Raw genomic sequence first — 21,675 nt, 5'->3', positions numbered from 1 at the left:
TAACACAGGGTGCTGGGGGGAGAGGGGTTACTGAGTGACAGTGTGAGGGAGCTGGATTAACATCAGTACAGATACAGTCAGTAACACAGGGTGCTGGGGGGAGAGGGGTTACTGAGTGACAGTGTGAGGGAGCTGGATTAACATCAGTACAGATACAGTCAGTAACACAGTGTGCTGGGGGAGAGGGGTTACTGAGTGACAGTGTGAGGGAGCTGGATTAACATCAGTACAGATACAGTCAGTAACACAGGGTGCTGGGGGAGAGGGGTTACTGAGTGACAGTGTGAGGGAGCTGGATTAACATCAGTACAGATACAGTCAGTAACACAGGGTGCTGGGGGGAGAGGGGTTACAGAGTGACAGTGTGAGGGAGCTGGATTAACATCAGTACAGATACAGTCAGTAACAGTGTGCTGGGGGAGAGGGGTTACTGAGTGACAGTGTGAGGGAGCTGGATTAACATCAGTACAGATACAGTCAGTAACACAGGGTGCTGGGGGGAGAGGGGTTACTGAGTGACAGTGTGAGGGAGCTGGATTAACATCAGTACAGATACAGTCAGTAACACAGGGTGCTGGGGGGAGTGGGGTTACTGAGTGACAGTGTGAGGGAGCTGGATTAACATCAGTACAGATACAGTCAGTAACACAGGGTGCTGGGGGGAGAGGGGTTACTGAGTGAGAGTGTGAGGGAGCTGGATTAACATCAGTACAGATACAGTCAGTAACACAGGGTGCTGGGGGAGAGGGGTTACTGAGTGACAGTGTGAGGGAGCTGGATTAACATCAGTACAGATACAGTCAGTAACACAGGGTGCTGGGGGAGAGGGGTTACTGAGTGACAGTGTGAGGGAGCTGGATTAACATCAGTACAGACACAGTCAGTAACAGAGGGTGCTGGGGGGAAAGGGGTTACTGAGTGACAGTGTGAGGGAGCTGGATTAACATCAGGACAGATACAGTCAGTAACACAGGGTGCTGGGGGGAGAGGGGTTACTGAGTGACAGTGTGAGGGAGCTGGATTAACATCAGTACAGATACAGTCAGTAACACAGGGTGCTGGGGGAGAGGGGTTACTGAGTGACAGTGTGAGGGAGCTGGATTAACATCAGTACAGATACAGTCAGTGACACGGTGCTGGGGGGAGAGGGGTTACTGAGTGACAGTGTGAGGGAGCTGGATTAACATCAGTACAGATACAGTCAGTAACACAGGGTGCTGGGGGGAGAGAGGTTACTGAGTGACAGTGTGGGGGAGCTGGATTAATACCAGTACAGATACAGTCAGTAACACAGGGTGCTGGGGGGAGAGGGGTTACTGAGTGACAGTGTGAGGGAGCTGGATTAACATCAGGACAGATACAGTCAGTAACACAGGGTGCTGGGGGGAGAGGGGGTACTGAGTGACAGTGTGAGGGAGCTGGATTAACATCAGTAGAGATACAGTCAGTAACACAGGGTGCTGGGGGGAGAGGGGTTACTGAGTGACAGTGTGAGGGAGCTGGATTAACATCAGGACAGATACAGTCAGTAATACAGTCAGAGGCAGAGAGTGTGTATAGATGGGTCTTTTTCTAAATGGAGGTCGGTCACCAGCGGAGTGCCCCAGGGATCTGTTCTGGGACCCTTGCTGTTTGTCATTTTCATAAATGACCTGTATGAGGAAGTGGAGGGATGGGTTGGTAAGTTTGCTGACGACACGAAGGTTGGTGGTGTTCTGGATAGTCTGGAGGGATGTCAGAAGCTGCAACGTGACATCGATAGGATGCAAGACTGGGCGGAGAAGTGGCAGATGGACTTCAACCCAGATAAATGTGTAGTGGTCCATTTTGGCAGGTCAAATGGGATGAAGGAGTACAATATAAAGGGAAAGACTCTTAGTACTGTAGAGGATCAGAAGGACCTTGGGGTCCGGGTCCATAGACTCTAAAATCGGCCCCGCAGGTGGAGGAGGTGGTTAAGAAGGCGTATGGTGTGCTGGCCTTTATCAATCGAGGGATTGAGTTTTGGAGTCCGGGGATAATGATGCAGCTATATAAGACCCTCGTCAGACCCCACTTGGAGTACTGTGCTCAGTTCTGGTCGCCTCATTACAGGAAGGATGTGGAAAAGATTGAAAGGGTGCAGAGGAGATTTACAAGGATGTTGCCTGGATTGAGTGGCATGCCTTATGAGGATCGGCTGAGGGAGCTCGGTCTTTTCTCCTTGGAGAGACGTAGGATGAGAGGAGACCTAATAGAGGTATATAAGATGTTGAGAGGCATAGATCGGGTGGACTCTCAGAGGCTTTTTCCCAGGGTGGGAATGGCTGCTACGAGAGGACACAGGTTTAAGGTGCTGGGGGGTAGGTACAGGGGAAATGTTAGGGGGCAGTTTTTCACAGAGGATGGTGGGTGAGTGGAATCGGCTGCCGTCAGTGGTGGTGGAGGCAAACTCAACAGGGTCTTTTAAGAGACTCCTGGATGAGTACATGGGGGCTTAATAGGATGGAGGGTTATAGGTGGGCCTAAAAGATAGGGATATGTTCGGCACAACTTGTGGGGCCGAGGGGCCTGTTTTGTGCTGTAGTTTTTCTATGTTTCTATGGACCCATGTAACTGTCTAAACGCTTTTTAAAAGACAAAACTGTACCCGCCTCTACTACTGCCTCTGGCAGCTCGTTCCAGACACTCACCACCCTCTGTGTGAAAAAACTGCCCCTCTGGACACTTTTGTATCTCTCCCCTCTCACCTTAAACCTATGCCCTCTAGTTTTAGACTCCCCTACCTTTGGGAAAAGATATTGACTATCTAGCTGACCTGTGCCCCTCATTATTTTATAGACCTCTATAAGATCACCCCTCAGCCTCCTACGCTCCAGAGAAAAAAGTCCCCAGTCTATCCAGCCTCTCCTTATAACTCAATCCATCAAGTCCCGGTAGCATCCCAGTAAATCTTTTCTGCACTCTTTCCAGTTTAATAATATCCTTTCTATAATAGGGTGACCAGAATTGTACCCAGTATTCCAAGTGTGGCCGTACCAATGTCTTGTACAACTTGATTGGGTAGGAGTGGGGTCTCGTGGGCCTGCGTAAGGCAAGTGGGTGATATATCGGCTGGTTTTCTGACTGATCTCAGTCATGATGTGGAGATGCCGGCGTTGGACTGGGGTAAACACAGTAAGAAGTTTAACAACACCAGGTTAAAGTCCAACAGGTTTATTTGGTAGCAAAAGCCACACAAGCTTTCGGAGCTCTAAGCCCCTTCTTCAGGTGAGTGGGAATTCTGTTCACAAACAGAGTTTATAAAGACACAGACTCAATTTACATGAATAATGGTTGGAATGCGAATACTTACTGCTAATCAAGTCTTTAAGAAACAAAACAATGGGAGTGGAGAGAGCATCAAGACAGGCTAAAAAGATGTGTATTGTCTCCAGACAAGACAGCCAGTGAAACTCTGCAGGTCCAGGCAACTGTGGGAGTTACAAATAGTGTGACATAAACCCAATATCCCGGTTGAGGCCGTCCGCGTGTGTGCGGAACTTGGCTATCAGTTTCTGCTCAGCGACTCTGCGCTGTCGTGTGTCGCGAAGGCCGCCTTGGAGAACGCTTACCCGGAGATCAGAGGCCGAATGCCCGTGACCGCTCAACCGGGATATTGGGTTCATGTCACACTATTTGTAACTCCCACAGTTGCGTGGACCTGCAGAGTTTCACTGGCTGTCTTGTCTGGAGACAACACACATCTTTTTAGCCTGTCTTGATGCTCTCTCCACTCCCATTGTTTTGTTTCTTAAAGACTTGATTAGTTGTAAGTATTCGCATTCCAACCATTATTCATGTAAATTGAGTTTGTGTCTTTATAAGCTCTGTTTGTGAACAGAATTCCCACTCACCTGAAGAAGGGGCTTGCAGCTTCGAAAGCTTGTGTGGCTTTTGCTACCAAATAAACCTGTTGGACTTTAACCTGTTAAACTTCTTACTGATCTCAGTCTGACAGGCTCTCGGCTGGGGGGGGGGGGGGGGGGGGGGGCGGGGGGGGGGGGGGGGGGGGGCGGGGGGGGGGTGGTCTTGGGATGGTGTGTTGTGTTTAACTGGATGCTGTGTCTCTGTCTCATTCCCCCCCCCTCTTTCTCGCCTGTCACAGGAGCTTGGGCAGTCGGTAACGGCGCAGTGCGTCCCGGATCCCCCGCTGACGATGAGCATCTCGCTGGGTGACGGGAACCAGGGCCTCTACACGCACAGCCAGCTGACCACCATCGATCACTCGGAGCTCAGCTCCCAGCTGGGGATGACCCTGGGCAACGCAAGCATCCTCCAGCAACCCCATTCCCCCGAACAGCGCAAGTCCGCCACCCCGTCGCCAGCCAGCTCCATTCAGGAGGAGGAGGTGGAGGACGTCAGGAGGGTAGGTTTCTCCCTCGGGGGACCTCGGGCCCCTCCCTCGCCCCGCGTGTCCGTCCCCCCTCGCGCGGACCCCGGGGGGCTCTCTGCCTGCAGTGTAACTGTCCCTGTCTGTTACAGATAGTCACAGAGAAGCAGTCGGTCATGGAGGAGCGAGCTGCCCTGGAGGAGAGGGAACGGGCCGTCCTGGAAAGCAGCAAGAAGGTCAAGGGGCCCAAGAAGAAGAAGAAGAAGGACCCGAACGAGCCCCAGAAGCCGGTGTCGGCCTACGCCCTCTTCTTCCGGGACACCCAGGCAGCCATCAAGGGGCAGAATCCCAACGCCACCTTCGGAGAGGTCTCCAAGATTGTGGCTTCGATGTGGGACAGCCTGGGGAGGAACAGAAGCAGGTGAGAGGAGGGGTGGGGGGGATCTGATTGTCGTGGGGCCGTGTGGAGGTGGGGGGGGGGCTGGGGGGGGGGGGGGTGGGGGGGGGAGGAACACAGGAATCAGGAGGAGGCCATTCAGCCCCTTTATCCTGCCCCGCCATTCAATCAGATCATGGCTGATCTCTCCCTGCTCCCCCGTGTCCCCCACCCCGCCTGTTCCCGTGTCCCCCTCCCCGCCGGCTCCCCGTGTCCCCCTCCCTGCCTGTCCCCCCGTGTCCCCCTCGCCGCCGGCTCCCCGTGTCCCCCTCCCCGCCGGCTCCCCCCGTGTCCCCCTCCCCGCCGGCTCCCCCCCCGTGTCCCCTCGCCGCCGGCTCCCCCCCGTGTCCCCCTCGCCGCCGGCTCCCCGTGTCCCCCCTCCCCGCCGGCCTCCCCCCCGTCCCCCCCTTCCCCGCCGGCTCCCCCGTGTCCCCCTCCCCGCCTGCTTCCCCCCCATGTCCCCCTCCCCGCCCGGCTCCCCCATGTCCCCCTCCCCAGCCTCTGTCCCCCCTCCCCGCCTGCTCCCCGTGTCCCCCTCCCCGCCTGCTCCCCGTGTCCCCCTCCCCGCCTGTTCCCCATGTCCCCCTCCCCGCCGGCTCCCCCCATGTCCCCCTCCCCGCCTGCTCCCCGTGTCCCCCTCCCCGCCTGCTCCCCGTGTCCCCCTCCCCGCCTGCTCCCCGTGTCCCCCTCCCCGCCTGCTCCCCGTGTCCCCCTCCCCGCCTGCTCCCCGTGTCCCCCTCCCCGCCTGCTCCCCGTGTCCCCCTCCCCGCCTGCTCCCCGTGTCCCCCTCCCCGCCTGCTCCCCGTGTCCCCCTCCCCGCCTGCTCCCCGTGTCCCCCTCCCCGCCTGCTCCCCGTGTCCCCCTCCCCGCCTGCTCCCCGTGTCCCCCTCCCCGCCTGCTCCCCGTGTCCCCCTCCCCGCCTGCTCCCGTGTCCCCCTCCCCGCCTGCTCCCCGTGTCCCCCTCCCCGCCTGCTCCCCGTGTCCCCCTCCCCGCCTGCTCCCCGTGTCCCCCTCCCCGCCTGCTCCCGTGTCCCCCTCCCGCCTGCTCCCCGTGTCCCCCTCCCCGCCTGCTCCCCGTGTCCCCCTCCCCGCCTGCTCCCGTGTCCCCCTCCCCGCCTGCTCCCCGTGTCCCCCTCCCCGCCTGCTCCCCGTGTCCCCCTCCCCGCCTGCTCCCCGTGTCCCCCTCCCCGCCTGCTCCCCGTGTCCCCCTCCCCGCCTGCTCCCCGGGTCCCCCTCCCCGCCTGCTCCCCGTGTCCCCCTCCCCGCCTGCTCCCCGTGTCCCTCCCCCGCCTGCTCCCCGTGTCCCCTCTCCCCGCCTGCTCCCCGTGTCCCCCTCCCCGCCTGCTCCCCGTGTCCCCCTCCCGCCTGCTCCCCGTGTCCCCCTCCCGCCCTGCTCCCCGTGTCCCCCTCCCCGCCTGCTCCCCGTGTCCCCCTCCCCGCCTGCTCCCGTGTCCCCCTCCCCGCCTGCTCCCCGTGTCCCCCTCCCCGCCTGCTCCCCGTGTCCCCCTCCCCGCCTGCTCCCCGTGTCCCCCTCCCCGCCTGCTCCCCGTGTCCCCCTCCCCGCCTGCTCCCCGTGTCCCCCTCCCCGCCTGCTCCCCGTGTCCCCCTCCCCGCCTGCTCCCCGTGTCCCCCTCCCGCCTGCTCCCCGTGTCCCCCTCCCGCCTGCTCCCCGTGTCCCCCTCCCCGCCTGCTCCCCCGTGTCCCCCTCCCCGCCGGCTCCCCGTGTCCCCCTCCCCGCCGGCTCCCCCGTGTCCCCCTCCCCGCCTGCTCCCCCGTGTCCCCCTCCCCGCCTGCGGATAGGGTTAAAGAGAATCCTAAGGCGTTCTATAGGTATGTCAAGAACAGAAGGTTGGTTAGGGCAAGTTTAGGGCCAGTTATAGATGGCAGAGGGAAGTTATGTGTGGAACCGGAGGAGATTGGTGAAGCATTGAACCAATATTTCTCTTCGGTGTTCACGCAAGGGGACATGAATATAGCTGAGGAGGACACTGGGTTGCAAGGGAGTAGAATAGACAGTATTACAGTTGATAAGGAGGATGTGCAGGATATTCTGGAGGGTCTGAAAATAGATAAATCCCCTGGTCCGGATGGGATTTATCCAAGGATTCTCTGGGAGGCAAGAGAAGTGATTGCAGAGCCTCTGGCTCTGATCTTCAGGTCGTCGTTGGCCTCTGGTATAGTACCAGAAGATTGGAGGTTAGCGAATGTTGTCCCATTGTTTAAGAAGGGGAACAGAGACCTCCCCGGGAATTATAGACCGGTGAGTCTCACTCCTGTTGTCGGCAAGATGTTGGAAAAAATTATAAGGGATAGGATTTATAGTTATTTGGCGAGTAATGAATTGATAGGTGATAGTCAGCATGGTTTTGTGGCAGGTAGGTCGTGCCTTACTAACCTTATTGAGTTTTTTGAGAAAGTGACCAAGGAGGTGGATGGGGGCAAGGAAAGTGACCAAGGAGGTGGATGGGGGCAAGGCAGTGGACGTGGTATATATGGATTTTAGTAAGGCGTTTGATAAGGTTCACCATGGTAGGCTTCTGCAGAAAATGCAGATGAAATTGGATCAGGAATTGGCTAGCGGATAGGAAACAGAGGGTGGTGGTTGATAGTAAATATTCATCATGGAGTGCGGTTACAAGTGGTGTACCTCAGGGATCTGTTTTGGGGCCACTGCTGTTTGTAATATTTATTAATGATCTGGATGAGGGTATAGTTGGGTGGATTAGCAAATTTGCTGATGACACCAAAGTCGGTGGTGTGGTAGACAGTGAGGAAGGGTGTCGTAGTTTGCAGGAAGACTTAGACAGGTTGCAAAGTTGGGCCGAGAGGTGGCGGATGGAGTTTAATGCGGAGAAGTGTGAGGTAATTCACTTTGGTAGGAATAACAGATGTGTTGAGTATAGGGCTAACGGGAGGACTTTGAATAGTGTGGAGGAGCAGAGGGATCTAGGTGTATGTGTGCATAGATCCCTGAAAGTTGGGAATCAAGTAGATAAGGTTGTTAAGAAGGCATATGGTGTCTTGGCGTTTATTGGTAGGGGGATTGAATTTAGGAGTCGTAGCGTTATGTTGCAACTGTACACAACTCTGGTGCGGCCGCACTTGGAGTACTGTGTGCAGTTCTGGTCCCCACATTACAGGAAGGATGTGGAGGCTTTGGAGAGGGTGCAGAGGAGGTTTACCAGGATGTTTGCCTGGTATGGAGGGGAGATCCTATGAGGAGAGGCTGAGGGATTTGGGATTGTTTTCGCTGGAAAGACGGCGGCTAAGAGGGGATCTTATTGAAAACATATAAGATGATTAGAGGTTTAGATAGGGTGGATAGTGATAGCCTTTTTTCCTCTGATGGAGAAATCCAGCACGAGGGGGCATGGCTTTAAATTGAGGGGGGTAGTTATAGAACCGATGTCAGGGGTAGGTTCTTTACCCAGAGGGTGGTGAGGGATTGGAATGCCCTGCCAGCATCAGTAGTAAATGCGCCTAGTTTGGGGGCGTTTAAGAGATCCGTAGATAGGTTCATGGACGAAAAGAAATTGGTTTAGGTTGGAGGGTCACAGTTTTTTTTTTTAACTGGTCGGTGCAACATCGTGGGCCGAAGGGCCTGTTCTGCGCTGTAATGTTCTATGTTCTATGTTCTATGCTCCCCCGTGTCCCCCTCCCCGCCTGCTCCCCGTGTCCCCCTCCCCGCCTGCTCCCCCGTGTCCCCCTCCCCGCCTGCTCCCCCGTGTCCCCCTCCCCGCCTGCTCCCCCGTGTCCCCCTCCCCGCGTCCCCCTATCCCTTGTTTAATTGGGATTATATCCATCTCCCTCGTGAATCGAGTCAGACTGCACCGCGCTCTGGGACAGTGAGTTCCACAAATCCACTCCCTCTGCGAGAACTTCCTTCTCATCTCAGTGTTAAATCCACCCCCTCTCACCCCATCCCTGTGACCTCTGGTTCCAGATTGCCCCAGAAGGGGAATCAGTGGGAACACAGTTACTTTATCAATCCCTCTGGCATCCCTCGCTCAGATCCCCTCTCATCATTCAAAACTCCAGCGAGTATAAACCCAAACTCTTTAACCTCTCTCTCTCTGTGTGTGTGTCTCGCTCTCTGGGTGACGGTCAGTGTGTGTGTCTCTCTCTCGCTCTCTGGGTGACGGTCAGTGTGTGTGGGTGTCTCTCTCGCTCTCTGGGTGACGGTCAGTGTGTGTCTCTCTCGCTCTCTGGGTGATGGTCAGTGTGTGTGTGTCTCTCTCTCGCTCTCTGGGTGACGGTCAGTGTGTGTCTCTCTCGCTCTCTGGGTGACGGTCAGTGTGTGTGTGTGTCTCTCGCTCTCTGGGTGACGGTCAGTGTGTGTGTCTCTCGCACTCTGGGTGACGGTCAGTGTGTGTCTCTCTCGCTCTCTGGGTGACGTTCAGTGTGTGTCTCTCTCGCTCTCTGGGTGACGGTCAGTGTGTGTGTGTGTGTCTCTCTCGCTCTCTGGGTGATGGTCAGTGTGTGTGTGTCTCTCTCTCGCTCTCTGGGTGATGGTCAGTGTGTGTGTCTCTCTCTCGCTCTCTGGGTGACGGTCAGTGTGTGTCTCTCTCGCTCTCTGGGTGACGGTCAGTGTGTGTGTGTGTCTCTCTCGCTCTCTGGGTGACGGTCAGTGTGTGTGTGTCTCTCTCGCTCTCTGGGTGACGGTCAGTGTGTGTGTGTGTCTCTCTCGCTCTCTGGGTGACGGTCAGTGTGTGTGTGTGTCTCTCTCGCTCTCTGGGTGACGGTCAGTGTGTGTCTCTCTCTCGCTCTCTGGGTGACGGTCAGTGTGTGTGTGTGTCTCGCTCTCTGGGTGACGGTCAGTGTGTGTGTGTGTCTCTCTCGCTCTCTGGGTGACGGTCAGTGTGTGTCTCTCTCTCGCTCTCTGGGTGACGGTCAGTGTGTGTGTGTGTCTCTCGCTCTCTGGGTGACGGTCAGTGTGTGTGTGTCTCTCTCTCGCTCTCTGGGTGACGGTCAGTGTGTGTGTGTGTGTCTCTCTCTCGCTCTCTGGGTGACGGTCAGTGTGTGTGTGTGTCTCTCGCTCTCTGGGTACGGTCAGTGTGTGTGTGTGTCTCTCTCTCGCTCTCTGGGTGACGGTCAGTGTGTGTGTGTGTCTCTCTCTCGCTCTCTGGGTGACGGTCAGTGTGTGTGTGTGTCTCTCTCTCGCTCTCTGGGTGACGGTCAGTGTGTGTGTGTGTCTCTCGCTCTCTGGGTGACGGTCAGTGTGTGTGTGTGTCTCTCTCTCGCTCTCTGGGTGACGGTCAGTGTGTGTGTGTCTCTCTCGCTCTCTGGGTGACGGTCAGTGTGTGTGTGTCTCTCTCGCTCTCTGGGTGACGGTCAGTGTGTGTGTGTGTGTCTCTCGCTCTCTGGGTGACGGTCAGTGTGTGTGTGTCTCTCGCTCTCTGGGTGACGGTCAGTGTGTGTGTGTCTCTCGCTCTCTGGGTGACGGTCAGTGTGTGTGTGTGTCTCTCGCTCTCTGGGTGACGGTCAGTGTGTGTGTGTCTCTCGCTCTCTGGGTGACGGTCAGTGTGTGTGTGTGTCTCTCTCTCGCTCTCTGGGTGACGGTCAGTGTGTGTGTGTGTGTGTCTCTCGCTCTCTGGGTGACGGTCAGTGTGTGTCTCTCTCGCTCTCTGGGTGACGGTCAGTGTGTGTGTGTCTCTCTCGCTCTCTGGGTGACGGTCAGTGTGTGTGTGTGTCTCTCGCTCTCTGGGTGACGGTCAGTGTGTGTGTGTGTCTCTCTCGCTCTCTGGGTGACGGTTAGTGTGTGTCTCTCTCGCTCTCTGGGTGATAGTCAGTGAGTGTGTCTCGCTCTCTGGGTGACGGTCAGTGTGTGTGTGTGTCTCTCGCTCTCTGGGTGATGGTCAGTGTGTGTGTGTGTCTCTCTCGCTCTCTGGGTGACGGTCAGTGTGTGTGTGTGTCTCTCTCTCTGGGTGACGGTCAGTGTGTGTGTGTGTCTCTCTCGCTCTCTGGGTGACGGTCAGTGTGTGTGTGTGTCTCTCTCTCTCTCTGGGTGACGGTCAGTGTGTGTGTGTCTCTCTCGCTCTCTGGGTGACGGTCAGTGTGTGTGTGTGTCTCGCTCTCTGGGTGACGGTCAGTGTGTGTGTGTGTGTCTCTCTCGCTCTCTGGGTGACGGTCAGTGTGTGTGTGTGTGTCTCTCTCTCGCTCTCTGGGTGACGGTCAGTGTGTGTGTGTGTGTCTCGCTCTCTGGGTGACGGTCAGTGTGTGTGTGTGTCTCTCTCTCGCTCTCTGGGTGACGGTCAGTGTGTGTGTGTCTCTCTCGCTCTCTGGGTGACGGTCAGTGTGTGTGTGTGTCTCTCTCTCGCTCTCTGGGTGACGGTCAGTGTGTGTGTGTCTCTCTCGCTCTCTGGGTGACGGTCAGTGTGTGTGTGTCTCGCTCTCTGGGTGACGGTCAGTGTGTGTGTGTGTCTCTCTCGCTCTCTGGGTGATGGTCAGTGTGTGTGTGTGTCTCTCTCGCTCTCTGGGTGACGGTCAGTGTGTGTCTCTCTCGCTCTCTGGGTGACGGTCAGTGTGTGTGTGTCTCTCTCGCTCTCTGGGTGACGGTCAGTGTGTGTGTGTCTCTCTCTCGCTCTCTGAATGACAGTCAGTGCGTGTGTCTCTCGCTCTCTGGGTGACGGTCAGTGTGTGTGTGTGTCTCTCTCGCTCTCTGGGTGACGGTCAGTGTGTGTGTGTGTCTCTCTCTCTGGGTGACGGTCAGTGTGTGTGTGTGTCTCTCTCGCTCTCTGGGTGACGGTCAGTGTGTGTGTGTCTCTCGCTCTCTGGGTGACGGTCAGTGTGTGTGTGTGTCTCGCTCTCTGGGTGACGGTCAGTGTGTGTGTGTGTCTCTCTCTCTCTCTCTGGGTGACGGTCAGTGTGTGTGTGTCTCTCTCGCTCTCTGGGTGACGGTCAGTGTGTGTGTGTGTCTCGCTCTCTGGGTGACGGTCAGTGTGTGTGTGTGTGTCTCTCTCGCTCTCTGGGTGACGGTCAGTGTGTGTGTGTGTGTGTGTCTCTCTCTCGCTCTCTGGGTGACGGTCAGTGTGTGTGTGTGTGTCTCGCTCTCTGGGTGACGGTCAGTGTGTGTGTCTCTCTCTCGCTCTCTGGGTGACGGTCAGTGTGTGTGTGTCTCTCTCGCTCTCTGGGTGACGGTCAGTGTGTGTGTGTCTCGCTCTCTGGGTGACGGTCAGTGTGTGTGTGTGTGTCTCTCTCGCTCTCTGGGTGATGGTCAGTGTGTGTGTGTGTCTCTCTCGCTCTCTGGATGACAGTCAGTGCGTGTGTCTCTCTCGCTCTCTGGGTGACGGTCAGTGTGTGTGTGTGTCTCTCTCGCTCTCTGGGTGACGGTCAGTGTGTGTCTCTCTCGCTCTCTGGGTGACGGTCAGTGTGTGTGTGTCTCTCTCTCGCTCTCTGGGTGACGGTCAGTGTGTGTGTGTGTGTCTCTCTCTCGCTCTCTGGGTGACGGTCAGTGTGTGTGTCTCTCTCTCGCTCTCTGGGTGACGGTCAGTGTGTGTGTGTCTCTCTCGCTCTCTGGGTGACGGTCAGTGTGTGTGTGTCTCTCTCTCGCTCTCTGGGTGACGGTCAGTGTGCGTGTGTGTCTCTCTCGCTCTCTGGGTGACGGTCAGTGTGTGTGTCTCTCTCTCGCTCTCTGGGTGACAGTCAGTGCGTGTGTGTCTCTCTCGCTCTCTGGGTGACGGTCAGTGTGTGTGTGTGTCTCTCTCTCGCTCTCTGGGTGACGGTTAGTGTGTGTGTGTGTCTCTCTCGCTCTCTGGGTGACGGTCAGTGTGTGTGTGTGTCTCTCGCTCTCTGGGTGACGGTCAGTGTGTGTGTGTGTCTCTCGCTCTCTGGGTGACGGTCAGTGTGTGTGTGTGTCTCTCGCTCTCTGGGTGATGGTCAGTGCGTGTGTGTGTCTCTCTCTCTCGCTCTCTGGGTGACGGTCAGTGTGTGTCTCTCTCTCTCGCTCTCTGGGTGACGGTCAGTGTGTGTGTCTCTCTCTCGCTCTCTGGGTGACGGTCAGTGTGTCTCTCTCTCTCTCGCTCTCTGGGTGACGGTCAGTGTGTGTGTCTCGCTCTCTGGGTGACGGTCAGTGTGTGTGTGTCTCTCTCTCGGTCTCTGGGTGACGGTCAGTGTGTGTGTGTCTCTCTCTCGGTCTCTGGGTGACGGTCAGTGAGTGTGTGTGTCTCTCTCGCTCTCTGGGTGACGGTCAGTGTGTGATGTGTGTCTCTCTCGCTCTCTGGGTGATGGTCAGTGTGTGTGTGTGTCTCTCGCTCTCTGGGTGATGGTCAGTGCGTGTGTGTGTCTCTCTCTCTCGCTCTCTGGGTGACGGTCAGTGTGTGTCTCTCTCTCTCGCTCTCTGGGTGACGGTCAGTGTGTGTGTCTCTCTCTCGCTCTCTGGGTGACGGTCAGTGTGTCTCTCTCTCGCTCTCTGGGTGACGGTCAGTGTGTGTGTCTCGCTCTCTGGGTGACGGTCAGTGTGTGTGTGTGTCTCTCTCTCGCTCTCTGGGTGACGGTCAGTGAGTGTGTGTGTCTCTCTCGCTCTCTGGGTGACGGTCAGTGTGTGTGTCTCTCTCTCTCTGGGTGACAGTCAGTGCGTGTGTGTCTCTCTCGCTCTCTGGGTGACGGTCAGTGTGTGTGTGTGTCTCTCTCTCGCTCTCTGGGTGACGGTCAGTGAGTGTGTGTGTCTCTCTCGCTCTCTGGGTGACGGTCAGTGTGTGTGTCTCTCTCTCTCTGGGTGACAGTCAGTGCGTGTGTGTCTCTCTCGCTCTCTGGGTGACGGTCAGTGTGTGTGTGTGTGTCTCTCTCGCTCTCTGGGTGACGGTCAGTGAGTGTGTGTGTCTCTCTCGCTCTCTGGGTGACGGTCAGTGTGTGTGTGTGTCTCTCTCGCTCTCTGGGTGACGGTCAGTGAGTGTGTGTGTCTCTCTCGCTCTCTGGGTGACGGTCAGTGTGTGTGTGTCTCTCTCTCGCTCTCTGGGTGACGGTCAGTGTTTTGTGTGTGATGTGTGCGGGGTAACGGAAAACTGAAGAACGCACTCGAAGCGAAACGTGAGACCGGGGAATCTGCAGACATTCACCGGTTGGGACTGAATTGTGGCAGTGTTTTTAAATTGACAGAAATATTGTCACTGACTGAACTACCCTCCACACCTTTCCAGATATACAAGAGGAAAACAGAAGCCGCAAAGAAGGAATATTTAAAAGCACTTGCATCTTACCGAGCAAACCTCATCTCCAAGGTAAGGTCAGAGCTCAGCAACAGAGGGAGCTTTACTCTGTATCTAACCCCGTGCTGTACCTGTCCTGGGAGTGTTTGATGGGGGACAGTGTAGAGGGAGCTTTACTCTGTATCTAACCCCGTGCTGTACCTGTCCTGGGAGTGTTTGATGGGGGACAGTGTTGAGGGAGCTTTACTCTGTATCTAACCCCGTGCTGTACCTGTCCTGGGAGTGTTTGATGGGGACAGTGTAGAGGGAGCTTTACTCTGTATCTAACCCCGTGCTGTACCTGTCCTGGGAGTGTTTGATGGGGGACGATGTAGAGGGAGCTTTACTCTGTATCTAACCCCGTGCTGTACCTGTCCTGGGAGTGTTTGATGGGGGACAGTGTAGAGGGAGCTTTACTCTGTATCTAACCCCGTGCTGTACCTGTCCTGGGAGTGTTTGATGGGGGACAGTGTAGAGGGAGCTTTACTCTGTATCTAACCCCGTGCTGTACCTGTCCTGAGAGTGTTTGATGGGGGACAGTGTAGAGGGAGCTTTACTCTGTATCTAACCCCATGCTGTACCTGTCCTGGGAGTGTTTGATGGGGGACAGTGTAGAGGGAGCTTTACTCTGTATCTAACTCCATGCTGTACCTGTCCTGGAAGTGTTTGATGGGGGACAGTGTAGAGGGAGCTTTACTCTGTATCTAACCCCGTGCTGTACCTGTCCTGGGAGTGTTTGATGGGGGACAGTGTAGAGGGAGCTTTACTCTGTATCTAACCCTGTGCTGTACCTGTCCTGGGAGTGTTTGATGGTGGACAGTGTAGAGGGAGCTTTACTCTGTATCTAACCCCGTGCTGTACCTGTCCTGGGAGTGTTTGATGGGGACAGTGTCGAGGGAGCTTTACTCTGTATCTAACCCCGTGCTGCACCTGTCCTGGGTGTGTTTGATGGGGACAGTGCAGAGGGAGCTTTACTCTGTATCTAACCCCGTGCTGTACCTGTCCTGGGAGTGTTTGATGGGGGACAGTGTAGAGGGAGCTTTACTCTGTATCTAACCCCGTGCTGTACCTGTCCTGGGAGTGTTTGATGGGGGACAGTGTAGAGGGAGCTTTACTCTGTATCTAACCCCATGCTGTATCTGTCCTGGGAGTGTTTGATGGGGGACAGTGTAGAGGGAGCTTTACTCTGTATCTCACCCCATGCTGTACCTGTCCTGGGAGTGTTTGATGGGGGACAGTGTAGAGGGTGCTTTACTCTGTATCTAACCCCATGCTGTATCTGTCCTGGGAGTGTTTGATGGGGGACAGTGTAGAGGGAGCTTTACTCTGTATCTAACCCCGTGCTGTACCTGTCCGGGGAGTGTTTGATGGGGGGGACAGTGTAGAGGGAGCTTTACTGTGTATCTAACCCCGTGCTGTACCTGTCCTGGGAGTGTTTGATGGGGGGACAGTGTAGAGGGAGCTTTACTGTGTATCTAACCCCGTGCTGTACCTGTCCTGGGAGTGTTTGATGGGGACAGTGTAGAGGGAGCTTTACTCTGTATCTAACCCCGTGCTGTACCTGTCCTGGGAGTGTTTGATGGGGGACAGTGTCGAGGGAGCTTTACTCTGTATCTAACCCCGTGCTGTACCTGTCCTGGGAGTGTTTGATGGGGACAGTGTAGAGGGAGCTTTACACTGTATCTAACCCCGTGCTGTACCTGTCCTGGGAGTGTTTGATGGGGACAGTGTAGAGGGAGCTTTACTCTGTATCTAACCCCGTGCTGTACCTGTCCTGGGAGTGTTTGATGGGGGGACAGTGTAGAGGGAGCTTTACTCTGTATCTAACCCCGTGCTGTACCTGTCCTGGGAGTGTTTGATGGGGACAGTGTAGAGGGAGCTTTACTCTGTATCTAACCCCGTGCTGTACCTGTCCTGGGAGTGTTTGATGGGGGACAGTGTAGAGGGTGCTTTACTCTGTATCTAACCCCGTGCTGTACCTGTCCTGGGAGTGTTTGATGGGGGACAGTGTAGAGGGAGCTTTACTCTGTATCTAACCCCGTGCTGTACCTGTCCTGGGAGTGTTTGATGGGGACAGTGTAGAGGGAGCTTTACTCTGTATCTAACCCCGTGCTGTACCTGTCCTGGGAGTGTTTGATGGGGACAGTGTAGAGGGAGCTTTACTCTGTATCTAACCCCGTGCTGTACCTGTCCTGGGAGTGTTTGATGGGGGACAGTGTAGAGGGAGCTTTACTCTGTATCTAACCCCGTGCTGTACCTGTCCTGGGAGTGTTTGATGGGGACAGTGTAGAGGGAGCTTTACTCTGTATCTAACCCCGTGCTGTACCTGTCCTGGGAGTGTTTGATAGGGGACAGTGTAGAGGGAGCTTTACTCTGTATCGAACCCCGTGCTGTACCTGTCCTGGGAGTGTTTGATAGGGGACAGTGTAGAGGGAGCTTTACTCTGTATCTAACCCCGTGCTGTACCTGTCCTGGGAGTGTTTGATGGGGGACAGTGTAGAGGGAGCTTTACTCTGTATCGAACCCCGTGCTGTACCTGTCCTGGGAGTGTTTGATGGGGACAGTGTAGAGGGAGCTTTACTCTGTATCTAACCCCGTGCTGTACCTGTCCTGGGAGTGTTTGATGGGGGACAGTGTAGAGGGAGCTTTACTCTGTATCTAACCCCGTGCTGTACCTGTCCTGGGAGTGTTTGATGGGGGACAGTGTAGAGGGAGCTTTACTCTGTATCTAACCCCGTGCTGTACCTGTCCTGGGAGTGTTTGATGGGGGGACAGTGTAGAGGGAGCTTTACTCTGTATCTAACCCCGTGCTGTACCTGTCCTGGGAGTGTTTGATGGGGACAGTGTAGAGGGAGCTTTACTCTGTATCTAACCCCGTGCTGTACCTGTCCTGGGAGTGTTTGATGGGGGACAGTGTAGAGGGAGCTTTACTCTGTATCTAACCCCGTGCTGTACCTGTCCTGGGAGTGTTTGATGGGGGGACAGTGTAGAGGGAGCTTTACTCTGTATCTAACCCCGTGCTGTACCTGTCCTGGGAGTGTTTGATGGGGGACAGTGTAGAGGGAGCTTTACTCTGTATCTAACCCCGTGCTGTACCTGTCCTGGGAGTGTTTGATGGGGACAGTGTAGAGGGAGCTTTACTGTGTATCTAACCGGCTGTGTTGTGTATTTTTTTGTGTGTTTTGCAGTGTGCTGTGGAACCCAGTGAGACGGAGGTTCTCCAATCCGTGCAACAAACCCTGGCATCCACCAGCCTGTCCCCCGCCCTCCTCGTCGTGTCCTCCTCCTCCACGGCTGTCAGCAGTACGGTGCAGCAAGCGGCCCCCCGGGTGCTGGTGTCCTGCCAGGGCCCAGTCACCGGCCGCCAGATAGCCTCGGTGTCCCAGAGCCTGCTGACGGTGCTGCCGGCCGGGGTGTCCCCCCACACCCTCCGCCTGGCCTCCCCCAGCCCGCAGCTGGTGCAGGTCCAGCTGCCCGTGTCGGCGGGCGGCCAGCTCCGCCTCCAGCGCCTCCAGCCCCCGCCCCCCCTCCAGCAGATGCCCCCACCCCCCCTGCAGGCCATGTCCCCCCACCCGCCCCCGCTGCAGGCCGGCCCCCAGCCCAAGCTGCGGCAGGGCCTCCCTCAGCCCCCTCCCCTCCAGGTCCAGATCATCCAGCTCCAGCAGCTGGCCCCCGCTCACCTGCAGGCTTCGCCCCCTCCCAACCCCCCCTCCGCCCCCAGCCTGGCACTGCCCGCCATCGCCCCCTCTCCCCGTCCCCCCAGCGTGGGCGTCTGCAGCGGGCCTTCCATCACACTGCTCCAGCAGACTGCCGCCCAGACAGAGGAGGTCACCCAGGTGAGTAACACTTCTTCCCTCAGGAAGAAGGTGGAAGAGAGAATGTCCGGGGTGCGTGGGGGGGGTCCTTAATTATGCAGCTGCTTTTCCCCCGAGGCAGCGGGAAGTGTAGACAGAGTCAATGGATGGGAGGCTGGGTTTGCGTGATGGGTTGGGCTACATTCACGATCCAATGTAGCTCCTTGCGGTCTTGGGCAGAGCAGGAGCCCCAGACCAAGCTGTGATACAACCAGAAAGAATGCTTTCTATGGGGCATCTGTAAAAGTTGGCGAGAGTCGTAGCTGACATGCCAAATTTCCTTAGTCTCCTGAGAAAGAATATGCTTCCCACATAGAACAGTACAGCACAGAACAGGCCCTTCGGCCCACGATGTTGTGCCGAGCTTTATCTGAAACCAAGATCAAGCTATCCCACTCCCTGTCATCCTGGTGTGCTCCATGTGCCTATCCAATAACCGCTTAAATGTTTCTAAAGTGTCTGACTCCACTATCACTGCAGGCAGTCCATTCCACACCCCAACCACTCTCTGAGTAAAGAACCTACCTCTGATATCCTTCCTGTATCTCCCACCACGAACCCTATAGTTATGCCCCCTTGTAATAGCTCCATCCACCCGAGGAAATAGTCTTTGAACGTTCACTCTATCTATCCCCGTCATCATTTTATAAACCTCTATTAAGTCTCCCCTCAGCCTCCTCCGCTCCAGAGAGAACAGCCCTAGCTCCCTCAACCTTTCCTCATAAGACCTACCCTCCAAACCAGGCAGCATCCTGGTAAATCTCCTCTGCACTCTTTCCAGCGCTTCCACATCCTTCTTATAGTGAGGAGACCAGAACTGCACACAATATTCCAAATGTGGTCTCACCAAGGTCCTGTACAGTTGCAGCATAACCCCACGGCTCTTAAACTACAACCCCCTGTTAATAAAAGCTAACACACTACAGGCCTTCTTCACAGCTCTATCCACTTGAGTGGCAACCTTTAGAGATCTGTGGATATGGACCCCAAGATCTCTCTGTTCCTCCACAGTCTTCAGAACCCTACCTTTGACCCTGTAATCCACATTTAAATTAGTCCTACCAAAATGAATCACCACCTTCACCACCTTTCCCACCTGTGCAGCCACATTAAAGGATCTGTGGCCCTCCACTCCCAGGTCTCTGTGTGTGTGTGTCTACGCCCCTGATGGTTCTGCCAATTATTTCACCGCTCCCACCCAAATTGGATCCGCTAAAAAGCATCACATCGCACTTGTCCGGGTTAAATTCCACCTACCATTTCTCCGCCCAGTTTTCCAGCCATAGAGTCTGAGAGGTTTACAGCACGGAAACAGGCCCTTCGGCCCAACTTGTCCATGCCGCCCCTTTTTAAAAAACCCCAAGATAGTCCCAATTGCCCGCGTTTGGCCCATATCCCTCTATACCCATCGTACCCATGTAACTGTCTTTTTAAAAGATAAAATTGTACCCGCCTCTACTACTGCCTCTGGCAGCTCGTTCCAGACACTCACCACCCTCTGTGTGAACAAAATTGCCCCTCTGGACCCTTTTGTATCTCTCCCCTCTCACCTTAAACCTATGCCCTCTAGTTTTAGACTCCCCTACCTTTGGGAAAAGATATTGACTATCTAGCTGATCTGTGCCCCTCATTATTTTATAGACCTCTATAAGATCACCCCTCAGCCTCCTACGCTCCAGAGAAAAAAGTCCCAGTCTATCCAGCCTCTCCTTATAACTCAAACCATCAAGTCCCGGTAGCATCCTAGTGAATCTTTTCTGCACTCTTTCTAGTTTAATAATATCCTTTCTATAATAGGGTGACCAGAACTGTACACAGTATTCCAAGTGTGGCCTTACCAATGTCTTGTACAACTTCAACAAGATGATGCTGATAGTCAGCTCGATAGTCAATATCTTTTCCCAAAGGTAGGTGAGTCTAAAACTAGAGGGTCAGCTTTGGGGTTTAAAAACAAAAGGACGGCATGGACAAGTTGGGAAGAAGAGCTGTTTCCCTGCTGTAAACCTCTGTGACTCTGTGACTCCTGCCTCACGCCCTCTGGGCCCCATGGGGTCCAGGACTGTAGGGGTCACGGGGTCCGGGACTGTGGGGGTCATGGGGTCCGGGACTGTAGGGGTCAGGGACTGTAGGGGTCACGGGGTCAGGGACTGTAGGGGTCACGGGGTCAGGGACTGTAGGGGTCACGGGGTCCGGGACTGTGGGGGTCGGAGGGGGTCATGGACTGTGGTGGTCAGGGGGGGTCAGGGACTGTGGGGGTCCGGGGCTTGCTGAGTGTGGGGAGCGTCCCGGGTGTCGCTGAGTGTGGGGGAGGGGGTCCAGGGGGGTCGCCGAGTGGGGGGGGGGGGGGGGGGGTCCGGGAGCCCACCGGGTGTGGGGGGGGGGGGTCTGGGTGCTCACTGAGTGTTTGGGGGGGCAGGGGTTTGGGGGTTCACTAGGTGTGGCAGGGTGGACCAGGGGTCGCTGAGTGTGGGGGGGGGTCCGGGGGTCATTGAGTGTTGGGGGGGTCACTCACTGTGGGGGTCCGGGGGTCGCTGAGGCAGTTCGATCGGTGTGATTGGCTCTGGAAGCAGTGACCTCGCACACGAGTTGTTGCCATCGCTCACTCTCTCTCTCTCTCCCCCCCCCCCCCCCCCCTCTCTCTCTGCCCCCCCCCCCCCACGCCCCTCCCTCAGGTGGAGTCCCCGCCCCAGGCCAGCGTCGAGCTGGTGACCAGCTCCCCGAGACCCTCGGGCACGGAACCCTCCAGCATGGCGTCGCTCTGTGTGCGGATAGGCTGCACCAACACCCCCGTGTCCAGCACCGACTGGGATGGTGAATACTGCAGCAACGAGTGTGTCGTCAGTCACTGCAGGTGAGGCGGCGGAGGGGGGCAGCGCAGGGTCAGAGGGCGGAGCAGGGTCAGAGGGCGGAGCAGGGGCAGCGCAGGGTCAGAGGGCAGAGCGGGGGCGACACGGGGTCAGAGGGCGGAGGAGGGCGACGCGGGGTCAGAGGGCGGAGGAGGGCGACATGGGGTCAGAGGGCAGAGCGGGGGCGGCGCGGGGTCAGAGGGTGACATGGGGTCGGAGAGCAGAGCGGGGGCGGCGCGGGGTCAGGGGGCAGAGCGGGGGCGCCACGGGGTCAGAGGGCGGAGGAGGGCGACGCGGGGGTCAGAGGGCGGAGGAGGGCGACGCGGGGGTCAGAGGGCGGAGGAGGGCGACGCGGGGGTCAGAGGGCGGAGGAGGGCGACATGGGGTCAGAGGGCAGAGCGGGGGCGGCACGGGGTCAGAGGGCGGAGGAGGGCGACGTGGGGTCAGAGGGCGGAGGAGGGCAACATGGGGTCAGAGGGCAGAGCGGGGGGGCGGCGCAGGGTCAGAGGGCAGAGCGGGGGCGACGCGGGGTCAGAGGGCAGAGAGGGGGCGCGGCGCGGGGTCAGAGGGCGGAGGAGGGCGGCGCGGGGGGTGGCGCGGAGTCGGGGCGGAGCAGGGTCAGAGGGCAGAACGGGGTCAGAGGGTGGAGGAGGGCGACGCAGGGTCAGAGGGCAGAGCAGGGCAGCGACACGGGGTCAGTGGGCAGAGCGGGGGGAGGGTGGCGCGGAGTCGGTGCGGAGCAGGGTCAGAGGGCAGAACGGTGGGGGGGGTGAATCGGGGTCAGAGGGTGGAGGAAGGCGACGCAGGGTCAGAGGGCGGAGCGGGCAGCGACATGGGGTCAGAGGGCGGAGTGGGGGGGCGACACAGGGTCAGAGGGCGGAGCGGGCAGCGACATGGGGTCAGAGGGCGGAGTGGGGCAGCGACACGGGGTCAGAGGGCGGAGTGGGGGGGCGACGCAGGGTCAGAGGGCGGAGCGGGCAGCGACATGGGGTCAGAGGGCGGAGTG

The 21,675-nt window shown here is 57.1% G+C and overlaps 1 protein-coding gene across 1 annotated transcript in view; it reads left to right on the top strand.

The window, feature by feature from the left end:
* The window catches only part of LOC144490480 (TOX high mobility group box family member 4-like), a gene marked incomplete at its 3' end in the record, with an annotated part of 28,559 nt that extends 7,885 nt beyond the window's left edge, over positions 1–20,674 (top strand). Inside the window, 6 exon segments of the mRNA XM_078208219.1 lie at positions 4,127–4,387; positions 4,504–4,750; positions 4,753–4,772; positions 13,922–14,002; positions 17,158–17,805; positions 20,496–20,674. Coding sequence (XP_078064345.1) covers positions 4,127–4,387; positions 4,504–4,750; positions 4,753–4,772; positions 13,922–14,002; positions 17,158–17,805; positions 20,496–20,674 — 1,436 coding nt within the window.
* Positions 20,675–21,675: the final 1,001 nt, after the last annotated feature.

This window comes from Mustelus asterias, unplaced genomic scaffold (assembly GCF_964213995.1).
Source record: "Mustelus asterias unplaced genomic scaffold, sMusAst1.hap1.1 HAP1_SCAFFOLD_3345, whole genome shotgun sequence".
Taxonomy (NCBI): Eukaryota; Metazoa; Chordata; class Chondrichthyes; order Carcharhiniformes; family Triakidae; genus Mustelus; species Mustelus asterias.
Note: the sequence above shows the minus strand (reverse complement) of the source record. Positions and strands in the feature narration are given on the sequence as shown.